We start from the raw sequence: 21006 nt of genomic DNA on the forward strand, positions 1-21006 counted from the left end.
TTAAATTCCACAGTCCTATCCCAAAGAAAAAAATTATATATATGGGCTACAGCAGCAGAAGACAACATCGAGTGCCACTCCTGTCAGCTAAGAACAGAAAACTGAGGCTACAATTCGCACAGCCTCACCAAAATTGGACAATAGAAGATTGGAAAAACGTTGCCTGATCTTATGAGTCTCGATTTCTGCTGCGACATACGGATGGTAGGGTCAGAATTTAGCATCAACAACATGAAAACATGGATCCATCCTGCCTCGTATAAATGATTCAGGCTGGTGGTAACAGTGTAATGGTGTGGGGGATATTTTTTTGGCACACTTTAAGCCCATTAGTACCAACTCCACATTCACCAGAGCTCAATCCAATAGAGCACCTTTGGGATGTGGTGGAACGGGAAATTGGCGTCATGGATGTGCAGCAACTGTGTGATAGACCAAAATCTCTGAGGAATGTTTCCAATACCTTGTTGAATCTATTCCATTAAGATTAAGACAGTTCTGAAGGCAAAAGGGGGCCGAACCCGGTACTAGTAAGGTATACCTAATAAAGTGGCCGGTGAGTGTATATACACTGTATAGTTCACACTTCTTGAATTTTTTACTCTTTGCAGGAGGCTAAACGCTTCCAGAACATTGACAAATCATGGCAGAGGATAATGCAGCGGGCACATGAGATTCCTGGTGTGGTTCAGTGCTGTGTCGGGGATGAGACGCTGCAACAGCTGCTGCCACACCTGCTGGAACAGCTGGAAGTGTGTCAGAAATCTCTGAGCGGATACCTGGAGAAGAAACGTCTCGTCTTCCCGAGGTTCTTTTTCGTCTCTGACCCCGTCCTGTTGGAGATACTGGGTCAAGCATCTGACTCACACACTATACAGGTGCATTTATCTAATCATTGCACTACTGTCATAGAAGTGTGAAATACGGTTGAGGCGATGTCTGCTTGCAGCTTTTTTCCCCCCAAATCCACCATATCCTAATACGTTTTGTTTACACATCCATGTGTATCTGTTGATTGTCGTTTATAATATATCACTGCGTTTTACTATGATTTGATTTTGTTTTACCTGGTTTTTGGAAATGTCCTTCAATGCAGCAAGACATATTGAAAGTGACACGGGTTGCTCAAATTCCAAAGTAGTTTTTTTAAACAGCAAGGTTTTGATTCTGAATGTTTTTTTTACATAGTAAATCAATAAGAAATTGTATTTTATCATTCACTTGATTTAAAAGAAATGAATTCTTGTTTTTTATGACTTCCAGGCTCATCTCTTGAACCTTTTTGATAATGTGAACAGAGTTGTGTTTCATGAGAAAAACTATGACCAGATACTGAGCTTTCAGTCACAGGAAGGGGAAACAGTGAATATGAGTGAACCAATCAATGCCCAGGTACGGTTTTTCTGGTGTTAACTTTATAGTAAATGTCTTAAATATCATTAAAAAAATCCCTAATCCCATCATAAAAATACACTTTAATTCATAGTATTAACATATTGTATTCTTGGACAAAAAATAAAATGGTAAAAAAAGACCTAAAAATACTAATGAAGATAGTTACTGATGTCTCACCACAGGGCAATGTTGAAGCCTGGCTGGGTATGTTACTTGATGGAGTCAAGAAGACCCTTCATAGCATTATAAGACAAGCTGCCATGGTCATCGGTGATCAGGGCTTTAAACTGGTGGAGTTCCAGTCGATGTTCCCTGCTCAGGTCGGACTGCTCGGCATACAGTTTATCTGGACCAGAGATGCTGAGGAAGCTCTGCAGCAAAGCAAGGCTGACAAGAAGGTTCAAACTCAATTCGTATTATATATTTATGAGGTCATACCCAGAATCTGTGAACATTATTTGCTTTTTTGTAAAAAAAAATCTAAGGGGAATGATTTTGGCAGTATAGTATCTAAAAACTTAAAAACATGAAATAAAATAACAACTTTTTAACTTTTACTTCAGGTTTACAATGCAAATTGAAATTAGATTCACTTGTTTTTGTAAACAAACACTCAAAATAAAATTTTGCTGCTTGCTAAAACTACTTATTTAAAATAAGCTAAATCAACACAGTTCTTTAGTGTTTCGGGGAACAACTTAACTGTTATATGTTTAATTTGCTTAAATTTGTAAAAACAATTAGGGTAACTTAATTGATTTGTGTTGGAACAACAAGAAGTTTGAAAAACGACAAAAGAATTGAATGAAACCAAACATTTTTTTCAGTGAAGTCTCTCAAATAATATATTTAAAAGACAGAATATATTACTTTACAAACTATATTTTAAATAAAAAATATAAACTTTTGCATATTATTTATATATTTCTAAAATTAATATGAAAATTAAATAAATAAATATTTACACACATTTCATAAATAAATAAACAGATTCAATGTTGGCAAAATCTGCAGATATTTGCATGCACAGATTTTGTGCGGGCCTAGTCGTACCCTAACATTGTTTGTATGATGTTGACAATTGTTTTTATTGATCCAGATAATGCAGACAACTAACCAGAAATTCCTGGATCTTTTGAACGAACTGATTGATATGACTACTCATGATCTGACCAAGATGGAAAGAACCAAATATGAGACACTCATCACCATACACGTTCACCAGAAGGACATTTTTGATGACCTGGTAACTAATGTTTCGGTTCTTTATTGTTTATTAATTGTAAATCATCAACAATGTTGTGTAACGACTTCAGAAACAAGAAACAGGTTTTGGAAAAGTGAATAATGACAGAATAAAATTTTTTGGGTGAACTATCTCTTTAAATAGCACTAGGCTTTAACCTCTTGTGGCGAGGGGGCGTGGCCGAGAGCCGTGGGAACAGAATGAGGCCGCGCGTAAGTGGATGCACCTGTGGTGCACACCGGCCTCGAATCCCACGGAAGGAGCTCTGGATTATAAGAGGAGGAACGATGGCAGAGGAAGCCGAGAGAGGACCGGGCCCGGGCATATTGTTTTAACTTTTGCTTTCAGTTTGATGGCAGTTTCCGTGAGGAGATGCCGATCGTTTGTTTTGGTTTAGACGGCAGTCTCCGTGATGAGCTGCCGTCACTGTTATTAATAAATAATTTAAACCTGCGTCGGTTGAACTGAAAGCAAAAGTTAAAACAATATGCCCGGGCCCGGTCCTTTCTTGGCTTCCTCTGCCATCGTTCCTCTTCTCATAATCCAGAGCTCAGTCCGTGGGATTCGAGGCCGGTGCGCATAACAGGTGCATCCACTTACGCGCGGCCTCATTCAGTTTCCACGGCTCTCGGCCACGCCCCCTTGCCACACCTCTAAATATTGATTTACTTTACTTTTAACGCTTGCATTGCTTTTGAATTTTTCTCTTAAGGTACAAATGAACATCCGGTCACCATTAGACTTTGAATGGCAGAAGCAGTCTCGTTTCTACTTCATAGATGACACAGACAGATGCATAATCCAAATCACAGATGTGGAGTTTGATTACTGTAATGAGTATCTGGGCTGCACTGATCGTCTTGTGATTACACCTCTTACTGACAGGCCAGTATAGATGCAATAAAGATGCCAGGATCATTATTTATACTAAGAGTGTGTTCACATTTGTCGGGTTCGGTTTGTAATGTAATGTGTGTTTATAAAGCACGTTTATTATGTATGGGCTTACACTCAAAGCGCTTCACAATCATGAGGGGGAGGAGTCTTACCACATCACCACGAGTGTGCAGCATCCGGCAGGCTGTCCGTGGTGCCCAGCGGCAACTCAGGACACGGTTCATATTTCTGCCGCGCCACAGAGCGCCATCTGATTAGTTTCATTTTAAATAGCATGCGAATGTGTGCATCTGGGGTGCGATCAACTGTCATGTGCGTGCCGTGTCGCGGTGCATCTCATGTGTGATGGCCTTTATACAAGAAATGCCATGGGATTTTTAATGACCTCAGAGAGCCAGGGCTTCAGTTTAACGACTCATCCGAAAGACAGCGCCCAATGGCAGTACATTGTCCCCTTCATTTTTAATGGAGTGTTAGGACTCACACAGACCACATGTAGAGCGGCACCTGCTAGCCTCACTAATACAACATAGTTTTCATATGTCATCTCCCATCCAGGTAGTGACCAGACACAGCTCTACTTAGCTTCAGTGAGTAATCGATCTTGAGCTGCAGGGTGATAGGACTGTGGCAAATTGCTTTATTAGTGCATTTCATTTTAATGATTGTGAACATTGCCTTAAGGTTTATCAAGCATGCGAACCAAGGTGAAGTATGCCTTGGTCTGCTTCCGAACAAACTAAACCAAATAAGTGGATCTAGATCAGGGATGTCAAACTCAATTCCTGGAGGGCCGCAGCCCTGGACAATTTAGTTCCAACACACTTAAGCTGCAGTCACACTAGAGTTTGTGCGAAATTCTGTCGTACCGTGCTGCGAAAAGGGGCGGGATTAAACAAGATTATTAGACATTAAAAAAGCGAGCGATTACTCCGTGTTTTAAATTTTCTGTCGAGAGGTCATGTTTTGATCCTCGATTAGTCTCACGCAGTCAAGTGATGTGATTTCACAATTCAGAGTTCACTAAGCTTGAACTTTGCACCGCAGCAAACTGTGAAACTTAACGCATGACCCTGCATTTCCGGTCTGACGCATTCGCATGCGTATGAATGGAAGTTTATGGGGAGAAAAGTCAAGTGTGACCGCAGCTTTATCTGTAGGTTTCAAACAAGCCTGAACGATCTCCCACTCTCTGTAAGAACAGCTCAAACTTTTGAGTCGTTTCAGAGGTCACTGAAAACACACTTATTTTCTTTAGCTTTTAATCATGTGATATGAGTTTATGTATTTTGGTTTTATGTATATTTTACATGCTTTTTTTAATTTGATTTTATGTACAGCACTTTGGTAATCCATTGTGATTTGTGAAAGTGCTATAGAAATAAAGTGAGTTGAGTCGAGTTGAGTTGAAGGACTCAATTAGTTTGATCAGGTATGTTTAATTAGGGTTGGAACTAAACTGTACAGGGCTGCGGCCCTCCTGGAATTGAGTTTGACATCCCTGAACTAAATGGTTTGATTGAAATATACAGTACTCTCTATTTAATCTGTCTATATAATATCTGTCTAGGGTATTTGCCATTACTATGGGTGAACTACATCTTGAATATAAAAACAGAAAATATGGGAAATATGTACACAATATTCAGAGCAAAATTACTTTTTTAATCAAAAGACTAGCGTCAAAATCTTATACTGCATAATATAGTATCGCTTATACATACAATAAATATTTAGGTCTGGACTCTGTGGAGGACATTTTAAGACTGTCTTTGTTTCATCAGCTGTTTTTTTTCTCCAAATATGAATTCATTACATTAGCATTGTGCTTGGGATCATTGTCATGCTAAAACATAATAAAACTATTACAAATAAGGGGCTTTCTAGTAGGAATCACAAGACGAATTAAAACATGACTGCACTTTTAAAACAACAAATGTAACTAGGGGCCTAAAACTTTTGCACAATTCTGTAAACACTGCATAAACAAACGGAATTAAATAGAACCCACAACCGGACATTATTTCACAAATGTATCATTTTCCTTTTTTGTCCAGACTGTTTTATATTCTGTAGACTCTTAAAGCTGTTTTGGGGTATTTAGATAAGAGGATAGAGGATAGCAGACCATAGATATATACACTAGATATTGCATAGGGACCCTCAGCATGCGTCAATAGCGCCGCCACATTGGTACAGTGCTCCCAGGACAAATGTCATTCAACCGCACTAGTCAAGACAGTGTTATTACGTGAAGATGCTGGACTTTAGCGCTGTCTACGGGTGTAGTAACGAGCAAACAAAGAAACCAAAGCACAAAGGCAGAACATTTCATAGGTAATATTAAGTTTTTTTCTGTTTTTGAATGTTCTTAACTTTTGTGCTAATCAGGTAACGTTATTGATGATGACAGTCACTTACTGCATTAACCATACGGCAACGCAGCTCCAACTCGCACTAAATACTCGGCTTATGCTAGTTTTGTTGAATAAAATCAGCCAACAATGCAAAAGAAATATGACAACGAGATGCTGCACTGCCAGAAACTTGTATTGTTGTCGGCTAACGTTAGTGAAAGAGTCGTTTGGGGGATTCATTCACAAACGAATCGCTCCCTCCGTCAGTATGAGAAGTGAAAGCAGGAGAGGAGCTGTGTTTCAGGACACGGATTATATTAAATTTAACAGGGAGGGTTAATAGTACATTTCTGTACACACAAACACAAGCTTTTTGTCAGGAATGCCAGTGCGGTCACTGATCCATCAATGTAGAAAAGTGATGTAAAATTATAATTTTCGTAATAAGAAAAAAAATTACACACTAACATCCAGGAAAACTCCCGATCTTAGATATATGTGTATATGTGTATATCTCTGGCTTTGGATGGCCACAGTCCTCCACTGTACCTTGGTCCCGCATTCATTTCAAAGGAGCGCTACCCTGTAGCAAGATGGCGGCGCTATTGACGCATTCCGTCCAATAGACAACAATAGGCCAGGCGACATCTAGTGTATATATCTATGATAGCAGACGAGGTTCATTACTTATCCGGAGATACTCTTGTTCTACACTTTTTGTACATAGTGCTTCACAGTATACACAAGTACAGGGCACCACCTAGTGATGTAAATCAGAATACATCACACAGACAAACAAATCAAGGGAGCTGAACTACAAGTGTGAACACACCCTTAAAGAGTTGCACTCATTGTCTACTTTAGAAAATTAACCACATGCTTATTTTGGTTGGTTTCAAGCAGGTGTTACATCACATTGGCCCAGGCTTTAGGGATGAGTATGGGAGGAGCTCCAGCTGGTCCTGCAGGCACAGGAAAAACTGAAACCACCAAAGACATGGGCCGCTGCCTGGGAAAATACGTGGTTGTCTTTAATTGCTCTGACCAGATGGATTTCCGTGGACTGGGCCGCATCTATAAAGGTTGAGTTCAGCTAAATGAACTTCTCAAACTCCAAAATAATCCTAACAGAGCACCTGGTAATCATGATAATGGGTGCATATTTGAAGTGTTTGACCTTTTTGGATAATGCTCAATGTTTGTAATGTTTGTCAAACAGGATTAGCCCAGTCTGGCGCATGGGGCTGTTTTGATGAGTTCAACCGCATTGAACTGCCTGTGCTCTCGGTAGCTGCTCAACAAATCTACATCGTCCTGCAGTGCAAGAAGAACAAAAAATCTCAGTTTATATTCACAGATGGAGATGTGGTGGATATGGATAAAGAGTTTGGCATTTTTCTTACTATGGTAATGGAACTATTTTAGCCACCTCTGTTTCATATCATAGAACTACAGAGCCCCTAATACGACATGCAAGAAAAGAAAAATTATAGGCATGAATTTTGTTAAGTTTTTAAGTTATTCCCAATATACCTAGAACAAGGGCTAAGATTATTATATAGAGACTACTTGCCATGATTTACTTAAAACACTAACTTGCTCACTCTCCTTCGGCTTCGTCCCTGCTATTTCATGGGTTGCCACTGAGGAATGAACTGCCAATTACTCTGCCATATGTTTTACCAGTGGCTATCATTCCTGTCTGCAACTCAGCACTGACATTAACAGTTAAAATCAGAGAATGTGGTTTAAAACACCAGTGAATAAGTTTAACATGCTGAAGCCAAAACAGCTGGATTACAGTATAATTAGAAAGTCTCAGCATGTATCAAATATCTAAAATGATGATTGCTGTGTATAGGTTATAAATAATACAATATACTGCACAATAGTACTGTGTGATTGAAATTATGATGGCATTGCATAGTAAAAACAAATAATGGGGGAATGTTAAAGCAAGTGTTATTTAAATAAAGTAATATTCTAATATACATTACATAAATATTAGTATCTAACTTTTTAAGTTGAACATTTTTAAATGAATTTAATTGCACATGGACACAATTAAAATAAAACAAAACAAAATCAAAACAAAAAACTAAATAAAACAAACCCAAAAATGAAATTTGTTTCAGGAATAACAATGTACAGTACACACCCTCTGTGAATCTTTGTCAATAAATGGGGAGGATGTTGAACAGGTAGAATGTTTTCAATATTTTGGTACAGATATTGACTTTCTATTCTCCTTTATTAAAGATTTTAAACATTAAGCATAATTACATGTTTTTGAAAAAAAGGCTTAGCAGCGTTTAGGCTTTTGAGAAAAAGTTTTTGAGAAATTTTAATATTGAGATGGACATTGTAGTTTCTAAATCATTCATCGATTCTGCCCTTACTTTTAATATAGTTGCCTGGTTGAACTCCCTCTGTGTTAAAAGCAAAAATAAAATAGTAAATTTAATGAGTAATATATATGATGAGAGACCAAATGATTTATTTTCTGCAGCAATAAGAAGAAAAGCCTCCATTATTGTGAAAGACTCTTCCCATCCACTACATAGATCTTTTAGGTGCTTCCTTTTGGTAGAAGGTACAAAGTCCCCTTATGCCGAGTTTAGACTACAGATTTTTAAAGTAGTCTTGTCAGAATTTTTCACACCGCATGACTATCTGGGCTAGCTTTTTGTCGCTGCTTTGTTTACAAGATAGATCCTCCACTAGTTTTTCCTCCATTTCTTGGGTCTAAATAAACCAAAAATGAGCACTTTTAACTTCTCCCTCAACCTCCCGCTGGCCTGCAGGTATACATACACTAGTGAATGCTGCTCTCTCATTGGCTGTAGGCAATTGCCAATGTTATTTTCACTCATTTCACATGAAATGATTTGAATCGCCTACAGCTCCAGATATTTAGCACACCAAATATCTCACAGACATCGGCGATTCATCTGCGATTCTCTCAGACCGGGTCTTTGATAGTTCATACTGTGTGATTGTCACTCACTTGCACGTGCACCGATTTGCCTGTGATTACAGGCATTTGTCTGCGTTTTCTCAAAGCCTTTCGGCAAGACAAAATCAGGGCTAAAATCATGCAGTCTGAACACGCCATTAGTGAAAAGTACAAGAAACGTTTATTTCCATTGGTATTGGTTTTTTAAATAAGGTCTTAAAATTTAATTTGTATTTCTGAAAGTATGTTTGCTTGTATATCTTCATTCAATCTATTTGGATTGTCATGTGTCAATGGAATGAATTAGTAAATTGTGCACATGCTTTGTTCCCATTATTTTTTCCCTGAATGTCATGTTCTAGGCTCTGTATAAAATCCATATTACTGTTATAATATTGTAATCAATATTCATTCATTCATTTTCTTTCGGCTTAGTTCCTTTATCAGGGGTCGCCACAGCGGAATGAACTGCCATTTGTAATCTATATTTAAATTAAATTATATATATTTTTTAATCATAGAATCCAGGTTATGCTGGTCGGCAGGAGCTGCCTGAGAATTTGAAAATTCAGTTTCGCACAGTGGCTATGATGGTGCCTGACCGAGCCATCATCATGAGGGTGAAACTCGCCAGCGCAGGTTTTCGGGAAAATCAAGTCCTCAGCCGCAAGTTTTACACTCTGTATAAACTGTGTGAGGAACAGCTTTCCAAACAGGTACCCACAAATCATTGTCAACACAAAATTTAATGAGCTGGTAAGTTGTCATGAGGCCCTTTCGTTTCAGTGTAGTTGTTACATTTGGTTATACAGCAATGCATGTAATGCAGAATCAGTTTTATTATTATACTGATAATGCGCTATCAATAAAATCTTAAACCAAATGTGCTTTAGCATTGTAAATCCTGCTTTAAATAATTTTACATTTAATTACTTATTTACATTTGTCATTTTTACAATTTTTATGTATTTAAATTTGTTACACCATTTTAAATTATACAATAATTATACAAATGTTTGTTTTTCATGATTTTTTTATGAGTTAGTCATTGTCTTATTCTGAATAAGCTGGATAAAAAAATTAATAAAAAAGACATTTTTTATTTGTAGATGGTCATGACAGCTCTTGCTTATACTTTATTCAGACTTTTTGAATACTCAACAGGTCCATTATGACTTTGGCTTGAGGAACATCTTGTCTGTTTTGAGAACGTTGGGTGCTGTTAAGAGGTCCAATCCAACAGAGCCAGAAAAGACTGTGGTCATGAGAGTTCTGCGTGACATGAACCTCTCCAAACTGGTGAATTTAATCTAAATCTGATCAGAAATAACATTGTGAAGTAACAGTACAGATGTTTTTTTTTCACAAATACTCTCAGCAAATAACCCTGTTCTGATCTTCATTCAGGTTGATGAAGATGAGCCTCTGTTCATGAGTCTGATCAATGACCTGTTTCCGGGGATCATGCTGGATAAAGCTGGTTACCCTGACCTGGAAGCTGCTATCACCAAACAAGCTGAAGAAGCAGGACTGATTGCACACCCACCCTGGATTCTTAAACTTGTGCAACTGTATGAGACTCAGAGAGTGAGACACGGTTAGTCATTCATTATTCATTTGACAAATATATGTCACATGCTCAGATTACAGGAATACACAAAGTGGAGGCTGTAGTTATGTTTTTTCTCTTTACATACAGCTTAAGTCAGAATTATTAGCCCTCCCGCATTATTAGCCCCCCCCCCTAATATTTTTGCCCCAATTTCTATTTAATAGAAAGAAGATTTTTTTTCAACACATTTCTAACATAATAATTTTAATAACTGATTTCTAATAACTCATTTCTTTTATCTTTGCCATAATGACAGTTCATTATATTTCAGTAGATATTTTTTCAAGATACTAGTATTAAATTCAAGTTAAAGTGCAACTTAAAGGCTTAACTAGGATAATTAGGTTAATTAGGCAACTTAGGGTAATTAGGCAAATCATTTTATAACATAAAAAGTATCGAAAAAAATACTCATTCTAGAAGAAAAAAATATAAGAAATACAGTAAAAAATTCATTGCTTTGTTAAACATCATTTTGTAAATATTTGAAAAGGAAAGAAAAATCACAGGAAGGCTTACTATTTGACTTCTACTGTAGGTATGATGACCCTTGGTCCCAGTGGAACAGGAAAAACCACGTGTATCCACACGTTAATGAAAGCCATGACAGACTGTGGAAATCCTCACAAGGAAATGAGGATGAATCCCAAGGCCATCACTGCCTCCCAGATGTTTGGCACATTGGACGTGGCCACAAATGACTGGACAGATGGTATCTTCTCCACACTGTGGCGGAAAACTCTAAAATCCAAGAAGGTAAGAGAATTGTGTCACTTACGAAATTAAATGACATTCTTGGGTGACTTTAGCTGTTTTCCGTTTGGCTTAAAGTTATTGCACACTAAATCCTAAATTTTCTGCTGTTATTTCCGCATGCTAAAAAATAAACTCAACCTCAATTTGTGTCAATCGTACTGACACACTGCCTTAAAACTTTTGTCTGCCTTAAAAAAATTCTAATCAGGGTTTGATTTTTGCCATTTTTTCCATCCGAAATGGCTTTTGAACTGCTGTAGAAGCGTAAGGCAAAATGTGTGTATGTGTGTGTGTTTGCGTGTGTCTGTTTGTGTCTCCATACCTTAGACAAACTGCCAGTCACTGTTCAGGATCAATTTCCAGCATGCACAGGACGTCAACATGACATCAGATTACAAAGCAACTTCAAGGGGACGTTGCAGTTTGTTTGGAAATGAAAATCGGGTTGACATCAGAACCCAACGTCAGTGTCCAACATCCAACCAAATATCAACGTCTAATGATGTTACAGCTTGATGCTGTGTGGACGTTACCACGATGACGTCTGTCAGATGTTGGATTTTGGCTGCCATTACTGACGAATAAATGTCAGTATTTGGCGTCAATACAATTTTGGTTAGAGATGTTGTTTGACGTTGGTTTTTGGTCACTTTCCAACACAATGTAAAATCGACCAAATATGACGTCTTTATTGGACATCAAAATAACATTGTGCTAAGATGCTTGCTAGACATAAAATTTTGGTCACCCAACATCACGACCTAAATCTAACCTAATATTAATGTCTTATGGCGTTGTGTGCCTGCTGGGTTGGTTCACGGAAATTGGTGGTCAGGACCCAATATTTCTATTCTCTATAAGTAGGGAGAAGACAACAAAATCATCTTCACTACTCAAGGACTTTTTTACTTTTTTACTCATGAATTTTATATTGTTTGGCTAATTATTTTACAACAGATTAATTCATATGCATTGGATTCTGTGCGCAAGCTTTGTGTGCATGATGAATTTTTCAGATTTAAAAACAAAAAGAAAAACACATATAAAAATGTTAGACTTCAGTGTGCAAAGACCTTTACTTTTTATGACTTGGAATGGCGGTTTAACAAGTAATTAGAAATTTTATGAAATTACAATCTGGATCAAGGATTTGGTCTGTTTACACCTGCTCTCTTTGTGAAGTTTATTTATAAACAAATTTCGAGAGGATCACGTGCTTATGATTGTTCACAGCTGTTCCAACTTTAGCTAATGACTAATTATCCTATTAGACGATCCTTAACTCACTATAAATAACCAGACTTTTCTCATCTCAATATCTTCGTCTTGAAGAAACCCCCCCACCCAATCCTACTTTCCCTCCTTTCAAACAAGGTGGCCAGTGATTAGCGCTGTTGCCTCACAGCAAGAATGCCCCTGGTTTAATTCCCTTCCAAACCAGGCGAAATTTCTGTGCGGAGTTTTGCTCGTTCTCCCCGTGCTCGCGTAGGTTTTCCCTGGGTCCTCCGGTTTCCTCCCACAGTTCAAAAACAAGCACCCTAAACAATTAATGCAAACTATTTTAGCCAAGCTCTGAGTACACCTTATCAGCGTCCATAACTGACTCTTCATTCATTGATCTCAAGTCATTGAGATCTACCTGAGCTCAAACTCCCCTCTCGCCCTGCAACGGGAGCCCAGGGCTCGAGGATCTTATAAGCTCAGGGCTCTCTCCCAGGACAGCATGCCAAACAATCTTTATTATCAATCATCAGCTAAGTGTGAACTCTTGAAATGCGTTTTCTCGGATCGGATGGCTTTTTGATTTGTGAAAACGGCACCATTTGCATGTATGCTCTACATAATACATACATATGCAGGCCCGTAGCCAGCCTGGTACAAGGGGTGGTTCTTTTTCTCAAAATGTGGACCTTTTTGCAGTTATTCACCCCATTTACAATTACAAAAATAAAACATTTATTATTACAAAATAAATACTGTATTTTAGTGACGTTTTAAGCACTATTTTTAGCTATTTTTTCCTAATCATTTAGAATAAAGAAAAATGAATAAAAAATTATTTTTAAAGTACAAATTTATTACATCATGATTCATAATAAAAGAATGTTAAAGTTTTAAATTAAAAACTGTAGCCTATTGAACTGTAGCCTACAAACTGGCCAGAACATTCAACTGTCCGCAGTCAGAATTTGTCTATTTGAATAATAATAAAAAAAAAACATAATAATAAAAGAGCTTCACAATTGATCTAGCCTCTTTAGATTGATCTAGTCTTTAGAACCCCCCCGAACCCCCCCTGGCTACGGGCCTGATATGCGCTACAAAAATGTGTCTGCTAAACGGATATGATTTTGATTGTCAAATCCCGCACTATATGCAAATTTAAATTGCCTACCTTGACTTATATGGCATATCTGATGCTTATTTAATTAGTGTAATTTTTACAGAAATGTTAGCTATATAGCTTATTCAGCGTACAAAGGAGTTTTTATGTAGACTGCAGGGTTTGCACTTCACTCGTGTTTCAGTGAAACATCATTATAGGCTAAATGAAACATCTGTTTTATCTTACAGCTACGTGCTAAACATCATTCAAATCTGTTAAGGGTTTACGTTAAAACGTTTATAATATTCTCCCAAAAAGTAAAACTCTGTGCCTTTGTAAACCAAAGTAATGTTATATTTTTCTACATGTCCTTGATGCAACTCTGTTGTTAATGCTGTTATTTGATATGAACTTAACATTCTAACTTTATCATTTAATGGTTAATCATCAACAAAAATAGAATGAAATGAAAAAATCCAATAAAACAAAGCAAACATTGCAAATTTTCATCTGTGGCATTGCGTTGCGTTTTCCATTAATGCTGTTATATCTGACTATGTAACATAGCCTACTGTATGTAACACAATTGACAATTTCTGCCATGAAACTCTATGTGCCTGCAGGCTGATAGGTCACCTAATCTGCTCATCCATCAGGAGATTGGTTGCTGTCACCCCTCAGCAGCCAATGAGCTTGCATCTCATCATTTTAAATGCTCAGTGTTGTTCTACGCTATTATGGAGCAGCGTATTTTCGGAGACCCTCCTCCACCCCAGCTCCACCTGTGTTTAGCTCTGCTACGGGGGTTACATGTATATTATGTTTGCAGCAGCAGCATGTTATATTCTCGGATGGCATGTCTGTGAATATACTGGAAGTAGCAGTTCTCGATAATTGCTCTGCCATAATAATCAAAGCAGCAGCAGTGTAGCAGATCTATGCCTCCAAGACCAAACACATCAACATTGCTGTATTCATATTAATTACCATTCTAAATCCTGAGAGTGGTCATGACAGAAATGTTGTTTTAACAAACAGATGCATGTAGGCATGTGCCGTTTCATCTTTATCTAAAATGCATCTCAGACCACTTTCTAAAGTGGTTTAAGCGATTGGATTTACATCCGTCTCAAATGTGTCTCAGACAGCATTTACAACCGTCCTTTTCATCATAGGATAGCTATATGGCCAGAAAAAATGTGTAAATAGCCCCATGGTGCTCACTTGTAAATACTTATTACTTAAAGGTATATCATTTCACAGGGAGAGCACATATGGATTGTTCTCGATGGTCCAGTTGATGCCATCTGGATCGAAAATCTCAACTCTGTCTTAGACGACAACAAGACCCTCACCCTGGCCAATGGAGACCGAATACCAATGGCTCCCAACTGCAAGGTGGTTTTTGAGCCACACAACATTGACAATGCGTCTCCTGCCACCGTGTCCCGCAACGGAATGGTCTTCATGAGCTCCTCTGTTTTGGACTGGCAACCCATACTGCAGGCCTGGCTTAAAAAGATCCCGCCAATGCAGGCTGATGTGCTGCTGGCCGCCTTCAACTCGATCTATCAGGTGACCGCTAGACACAGTATTTATATACAGGTTGAGAAGGTATCTAGTAGTGTAAAGTGTTTACAACACAAATTCAAAAATAGATTAAGATTAGCTTGTAAACCATTTAAGCTGTTAAGTGTTTTATGCATATAAAAAGCTCTATTGATTTTTTTCTCTTTTGACATTGGCCCAGGAAAGGTCAGACAGAATTTTTTGCATAGTTTTTAAAAGTTCCCATTGACTATTGAGATATATAAAACCACTTAGGAAATATTGTTGGATTATTATTATTATTATTATTATTAATATTATTATATTTGTTTTACACACTCTTTTCAACAGGATTTGATGAATTTTGTCTTCACTGCCGTGTCCCCCAAAATGCAGCTGCTTGAATGCATGTACATAAAGCAGACCATTGATTTATTACAGGTAAATAGATATGTGAAGTCATTACATTTTATGGCTATGTTGAAAAAGCACCATTTACTTAAGTTGTTCCAAACCTTCCATAGCACAAAAGTAGATATTTTGAAGAATGTTGGAAACAAGTAGCCATTGACATCCACGGTGTGAAAAAATAAACTACCAGCAATTTTCCGGAAAGGTCTGTATATGTGAACAGGCCCTTTTTGAAAATAACTGTGTAAAGAACTATCGATAAAATGCTTATAATAAACCGCTATTTGTTTAATCTTTAAGCTCTGTTTCAGTTGCTTAACGCGTGTGCATGTGAAGGAGCCAGTGAGCGCCAGCACACACACATTATGTACATCTCGACATGTCAAAGTGTTCCTGCATATGTTTTCATACAAGTTGTTCACAATACTTATCCATCCACAAAATTTGTAATGTAGTCTTGTAAATGCTAAAGCTGTAAATAAAAGTAAAACCATCAAGAAAAGCTGGACTCCATCTACGTTTACAAATACAAGCGCTGCCGTTTATAGGTCATTTCTGGTAAATGATGTCAGAATTTAACGTTATTTTGGAATGGATATATCTTTGGATGCTATATATATATATATATATATATATATATATATATATATATATATATATATATATATATATATATATATATATATATATATATATATATATTTATATAACAGTTCTGTCTGGTTCTCAAATCTGATTGGCTGATAGCGGTGCGATATTCTGCAATATCAGAACTCCTACAGCCTTTTTACCCTTTGTGTATTACTCCGCCCACATACAACCAGCAAAAAGCAGACACTACAGATCTAAAGTTTAAAATATGCTTGCTCAACTGTTTTAACTGTCAGATTATGATTTCAATCCAATATGGAAGAAAGTAGTTCCACATACAAAAGGGTTTTTGAAACTTTTCGTGTTTAATTTTGTTTTTATATACACAATTATGCCGTCAAACTGTTGTATAAATCAATATCACACTCGTAGCAGTGCGATATGGCTGTATATCGGCACTGGTGGGGGCACTAAGGCACGCACATCGCACGCCTCCCACCAGTGCCGATGTACAGCCATATCGCACTGCTACTCGTGTGATATTGCTCATATATAAATATATATATATACTCTTTATGTATATATATATATAAAGTCATTCCAGAAATTTTCCGGATATTTACCGGTATCACTGTGTGAAAGGGGCTAATGTAAAACATTGACTACTGTTTTCCCAACTAGATGAAATACATGAAAGGGTGTGTAAATGATGACAGAATTTTAAATTTTTGGTGTTTGATTTTTTGTCCTTTAATGTAGATGATGTCTATCAACACTAAATGTACTCTTTTAATGTTAAGATGAAATGGCAAATGCTGTCTCCTTTGAAAAAGTAAAAAAAATATAAAGGTTTTTATTTGTTTAAAACAGGGCCTGTTGCCAGCCGTTGAAGAGAAGAACCTAAATGCGGCTCACATCAACCGCCTTTTCATTTTTGCTGTCATGTGGTCTGCTGGTGCTTTAATGGAGCTAGAGGATCGAGCCAAGATGGAGGTGTTTCTTAAAAAGCACAATGCCAGACTGGACCTTCCCAGCACACAGGGAGAACAGACCATCTTTGAGTTTTTGGTCAGTTCCACTGGAGAGTGGGATCTGTGGGCTACAAGGGTAAGACGATTAATAATAAGTGAATTTAAAGTGTGATGTTTAGTCAGTGGGGTGGCACGGTGGCTTAATGGTTAGCACTGTCGCCTCACAGCAAGAAGGTTGTTGGTTCGAGTCCCGGCTGGGCCAGTTGGCATTTCTGTGTGCAGTTTGCATGTTCTCCCAGTATTGGCGTGGGTTTCCTCCAAGTGCTCTGGGTTCCTTCCACAGTCCAAAGACATGCGCTATAGGTGAATTGAATAAACTAAATTGCCTGTTGTGTGTGTGTGTGTGTGTGTGTGTGTGTGTGTGTGTGTGTGTGAATAAATGAGTGTATGGGTGTTTCCCTTTAAAGGGTTGTGGCTGGAAGTGCAACCGCTGCGCAAAACATATGCTGGAATAGTTGGGGGTTCATACCACTGTGGCAGCTCCTGATAAATAATAGACCAGGGTTTTAAAAAGTCTAAGACAGTGGGCCTCCCTTTTGACACAACTTATCCATTGGCGCCCCCCTCCTCCCAAACACGCACGCACGCGCACACACACACACACACACACACACACACACACACACACACACACACACACATATATATATATATATATATATATATATATATATATATATATATATATATATATATATATATATATATATATATACACTATATATAAAGACACAGACAGATGCCAGACTGTTAACTCACTTTTATCATCATTTGCATGAAAGTGCAATTATTTACAGAGTAATAACAAGTATTTTAATATAACGTTTTTAAAACTAGGATGATGGTTCAATATGAATAGAACAGTTCCAAGAACTGTCCATCCCAGTCAAAACAGTGGAAGTTTAGTGGGTCTCATGCTGTCATTAGCCAAAATATTTTGACAAACCACACATAAAGGTCGTGGTTGATTAGCTGGTCCTGTCCACGCAAATCATAAACTCAAATACTGATCATCATATCGTTGTCTTTTGGGTTTAAGCCCTGAACTTGAAGGCTTTTGTGGCGAGGGGGCGTGGCCGAGCGCCGTGGGAACGGAGTGAGGCCACCGCGTAAGCACCTGCCTCAGATCCCACGGAAGGAGCTCTGGATCATAAAAGGAGGAACAAGGGCAGAGAAAGCCGAGAGAGGACCGGACCCGGACATATTTTACTTTTGCTTTCAGTTTGACGGCAGTCTCCGTGAGGATCTGCAGTCCGTTTGTTTTGGTTTAGACGGAGCTGCCGTCACTGTCATTAATAAATCACTTTAAAACTGCTTCGGTTCTCCGCCTCCTTCCCGGCGGCCAAAGGGCCGTGAACTTCATTACAGCTTTGAATCGGGGTGGGTCTCAGAAACCGACCCATTGTATTAGCAGGCATATAATAAACGTTTAAATATAATAAAAAATACATACAATAATTAAACTTAATAATTATATTTTTATTATATTATATTTTTTCCCGCGCCTCCCCTGACATGCTCTGGCACCCCCCGGGGGAGGCGCGCCTCACACTTTGAAAACCCCTGTAATAGACTAACCCCAAGGAAAATGAATAAATGAATGTTTAATTAGTGAATTTTAAGTATGATTTACAGGCATAAGTGTCTGTAATAATCTTTAATCATAACATTACAAGCCACACAAGGTTTCTTTGAGCCAGCTGTCCTGTTTTTCTTTTAATTCAGTGCATGAATGAGTCAATATTTGTCATGCTTTTTAATCAGACGTTTTAATTTTAGGTGCCAGAGTATATTTACCCCAAAGACTCGGTTCCTGACTACGCCTCCATTCTTGTACCCAATGTCGACAATATACGGACTGACTTCCTGATGCAAACCATCATGAAGCAAGGCAAAGCTGTGCTGCTTATTGGTGAACAAGGAACAGCCAAGACTGTCATGATAAAGGTGTGTGATTGGGTACTTTAGCCCATGCTAGACTGCCACTCATAGTTATGGGTGAGTTAGGGTTTATTTTATTTTTTTAGAATAGTTATATAGTTATATTTATAAGGGAAAAACTGAACTGATAAAAATGACAGTAAAGACGAAAATAAAGTATAAAAATGTTTTTAAAAATACAGTAGTTTTCACACAGAATACTTTTTTTGCATACATATTAAGTTTTCAGCGTTATATTTAATATAACGAATGTTTGTGAGAACAAAATCATACATAAACATTAAAAAAACATATTTTTAATACCTACAAATCTTTCAAATAGTAGTTTATATCTGAATTTAAACTTCCTGTGAAATTAAATAAAAAAAATTTAGATGTTAGTTTCAGTCTGTTAGTTAGTTTTAAGGATATCTGTTAGGTAAAGTAACAAAATTTGCATTTAGAAAATAAAAAATTAATTTAAACATCCAAAGCTTGTAGTTTGTCACTTCAGCCTAAATGGATCAACAATTTTGCTTACGTCAGCTCAGCTCAGTTTTTTATCAAATCTTGACCAATCAAATGCTCTCTAGTATCTGACAAGCCCCGCCCCCTTCAAGATGCTTCTTATTTGCTTTTCATTTGATGTGCTTGATCTCAAACACTCTCACTGGCAGACCTGTGATAAAAACGAAAGGCTATTGGCTTTTTTTTTTAAAGGGGAGGAGCTTCTCTATGTGCCACTTTCTCTTGATTTTTCAGTTTACATCAAACATTGAATAAAAAAATGTGCACTTCTAGGGACTTTTAACTAAATGCTTGCCTGAAAGCCTGAAATGTTCATTAAAAAGTTCTGAAAGTCATGTTTTCTGAACCTCCCCACAGGGCTACACCAGCAAGTATGACCCAGAAACCAATTTGAGTAAAAGCTTAAACTTTTCCTCGGCCACCCAGCCTGGCATGTTTCAGCAGACCATCGAAAGTTACATTGACAAGCGCATGGGCACCACCTATGGACCTCCTGGAGGAAAGAAGATGACGGTCTTTGTTGATGACATCAACATGCCGGTTATCAATGAGTGGGGCGATCAGGTAAGGAGTAAAGCTGTCATTTATCTAACCCTGTTTCCTCCTGATATTAAAAAGGGATGCAAATGGAGCACTCTGAGAACACTATATAGATGACCTGCCCACAAAGAAATATATGGCAATATATGCTAAATACATACATGACATACAAGTTCAACTTTTGATTTCACACACACACGCACACACACACACACATATATATGTATGTATGTATGTGTGTTTGTGTGTGTGTGTGTGTGTGTGTGTGTATATATATATATATATATATATATATATATATATATATATATATATATATATATATATATATATATATATATATATGCAAAATATTTTTAAAATTACAGTTTTTTTAACCATTGAAATGACAAATTTGTACGTATGTTCAAATATATTAACTATAATTTTATATATGTGTCCATGGCTATAATACTCACCGGCCACTTTATTAGGTACACTTTACTTGTACCAGGTTGGACCCCTTTTGCCTTCAGAACTGTCTTAATCCTTCGTTGCATAGATTCAACAAGGTACTGGAAATATTCCTCAGAGATTTTGGTCCATATTGACATGATAGCATTTTGTTGGCTGCACATCCATGATGCAAATCTCCTGTTCCACCAAAGCTTCTCTATGTGATTGAGATCTGGTGTATATGTAATTTTGATATACTCCTATATATCAGATTTCTACATGGGTGAACAGACATGGGCTTTGACTAATTATGTGTGGTCTGTTCTATAACAGTCTGAAGTTCAAACTTGTTTATGCTTCTATTTTATTGTGGTTTTAATAAAAACTAAAAAAAAAAAATGGGCCAATGCTTTAATATGGCAACCAATAATATATATATTTTATCTTATTCTCCTTA

General features: G+C 37.4%; 1 protein-coding gene across 2 annotated transcripts in view; it reads left to right on the plus strand.

The window, feature by feature from the left end:
* The window catches only part of dnah5l (dynein, axonemal, heavy chain 5 like), a 123631-nt gene that overhangs the window by 37672 nt on the left and 64953 nt on the right, over positions 1-21006 (plus strand). For both annotated transcript variants that reach the window (XM_087309935.1, XM_087309934.1), the window contains exons 38-53: positions 612-878; positions 1264-1392; positions 1578-1793; positions 2495-2641; positions 3354-3526; positions 6799-6977; positions 7115-7302; positions 9373-9567; positions 10016-10150; positions 10259-10448; positions 11002-11219; positions 14809-15120; positions 15445-15534; positions 16966-17202; positions 18906-19073; positions 19932-20138. In XM_087309935.1, the coding sequence (XP_087166061.1) occupies positions 612-878; positions 1264-1392; positions 1578-1793; positions 2495-2641; positions 3354-3526; positions 6799-6977; positions 7115-7302; positions 9373-9567; positions 10016-10150; positions 10259-10448; positions 11002-11219; positions 14809-15120; positions 15445-15534; positions 16966-17202; positions 18906-19073; positions 19932-20138 (3051 nt within the window). The remainder of the gene's footprint in view (positions 1-611; positions 879-1263; positions 1393-1577; positions 1794-2494; positions 2642-3353; positions 3527-6798; positions 6978-7114; positions 7303-9372; positions 9568-10015; positions 10151-10258; positions 10449-11001; positions 11220-14808; positions 15121-15444; positions 15535-16965; positions 17203-18905; positions 19074-19931; positions 20139-21006) is intronic.

This window comes from Danio rerio, chromosome 24 (genome assembly GCF_052040795.2).
Source record: "Danio rerio strain M-AB ecotype USA chromosome 24, GRCz13ab, whole genome shotgun sequence".
NCBI classification, from domain to species: domain Eukaryota; kingdom Metazoa; phylum Chordata; class Actinopteri; order Cypriniformes; family Danionidae; genus Danio; species Danio rerio.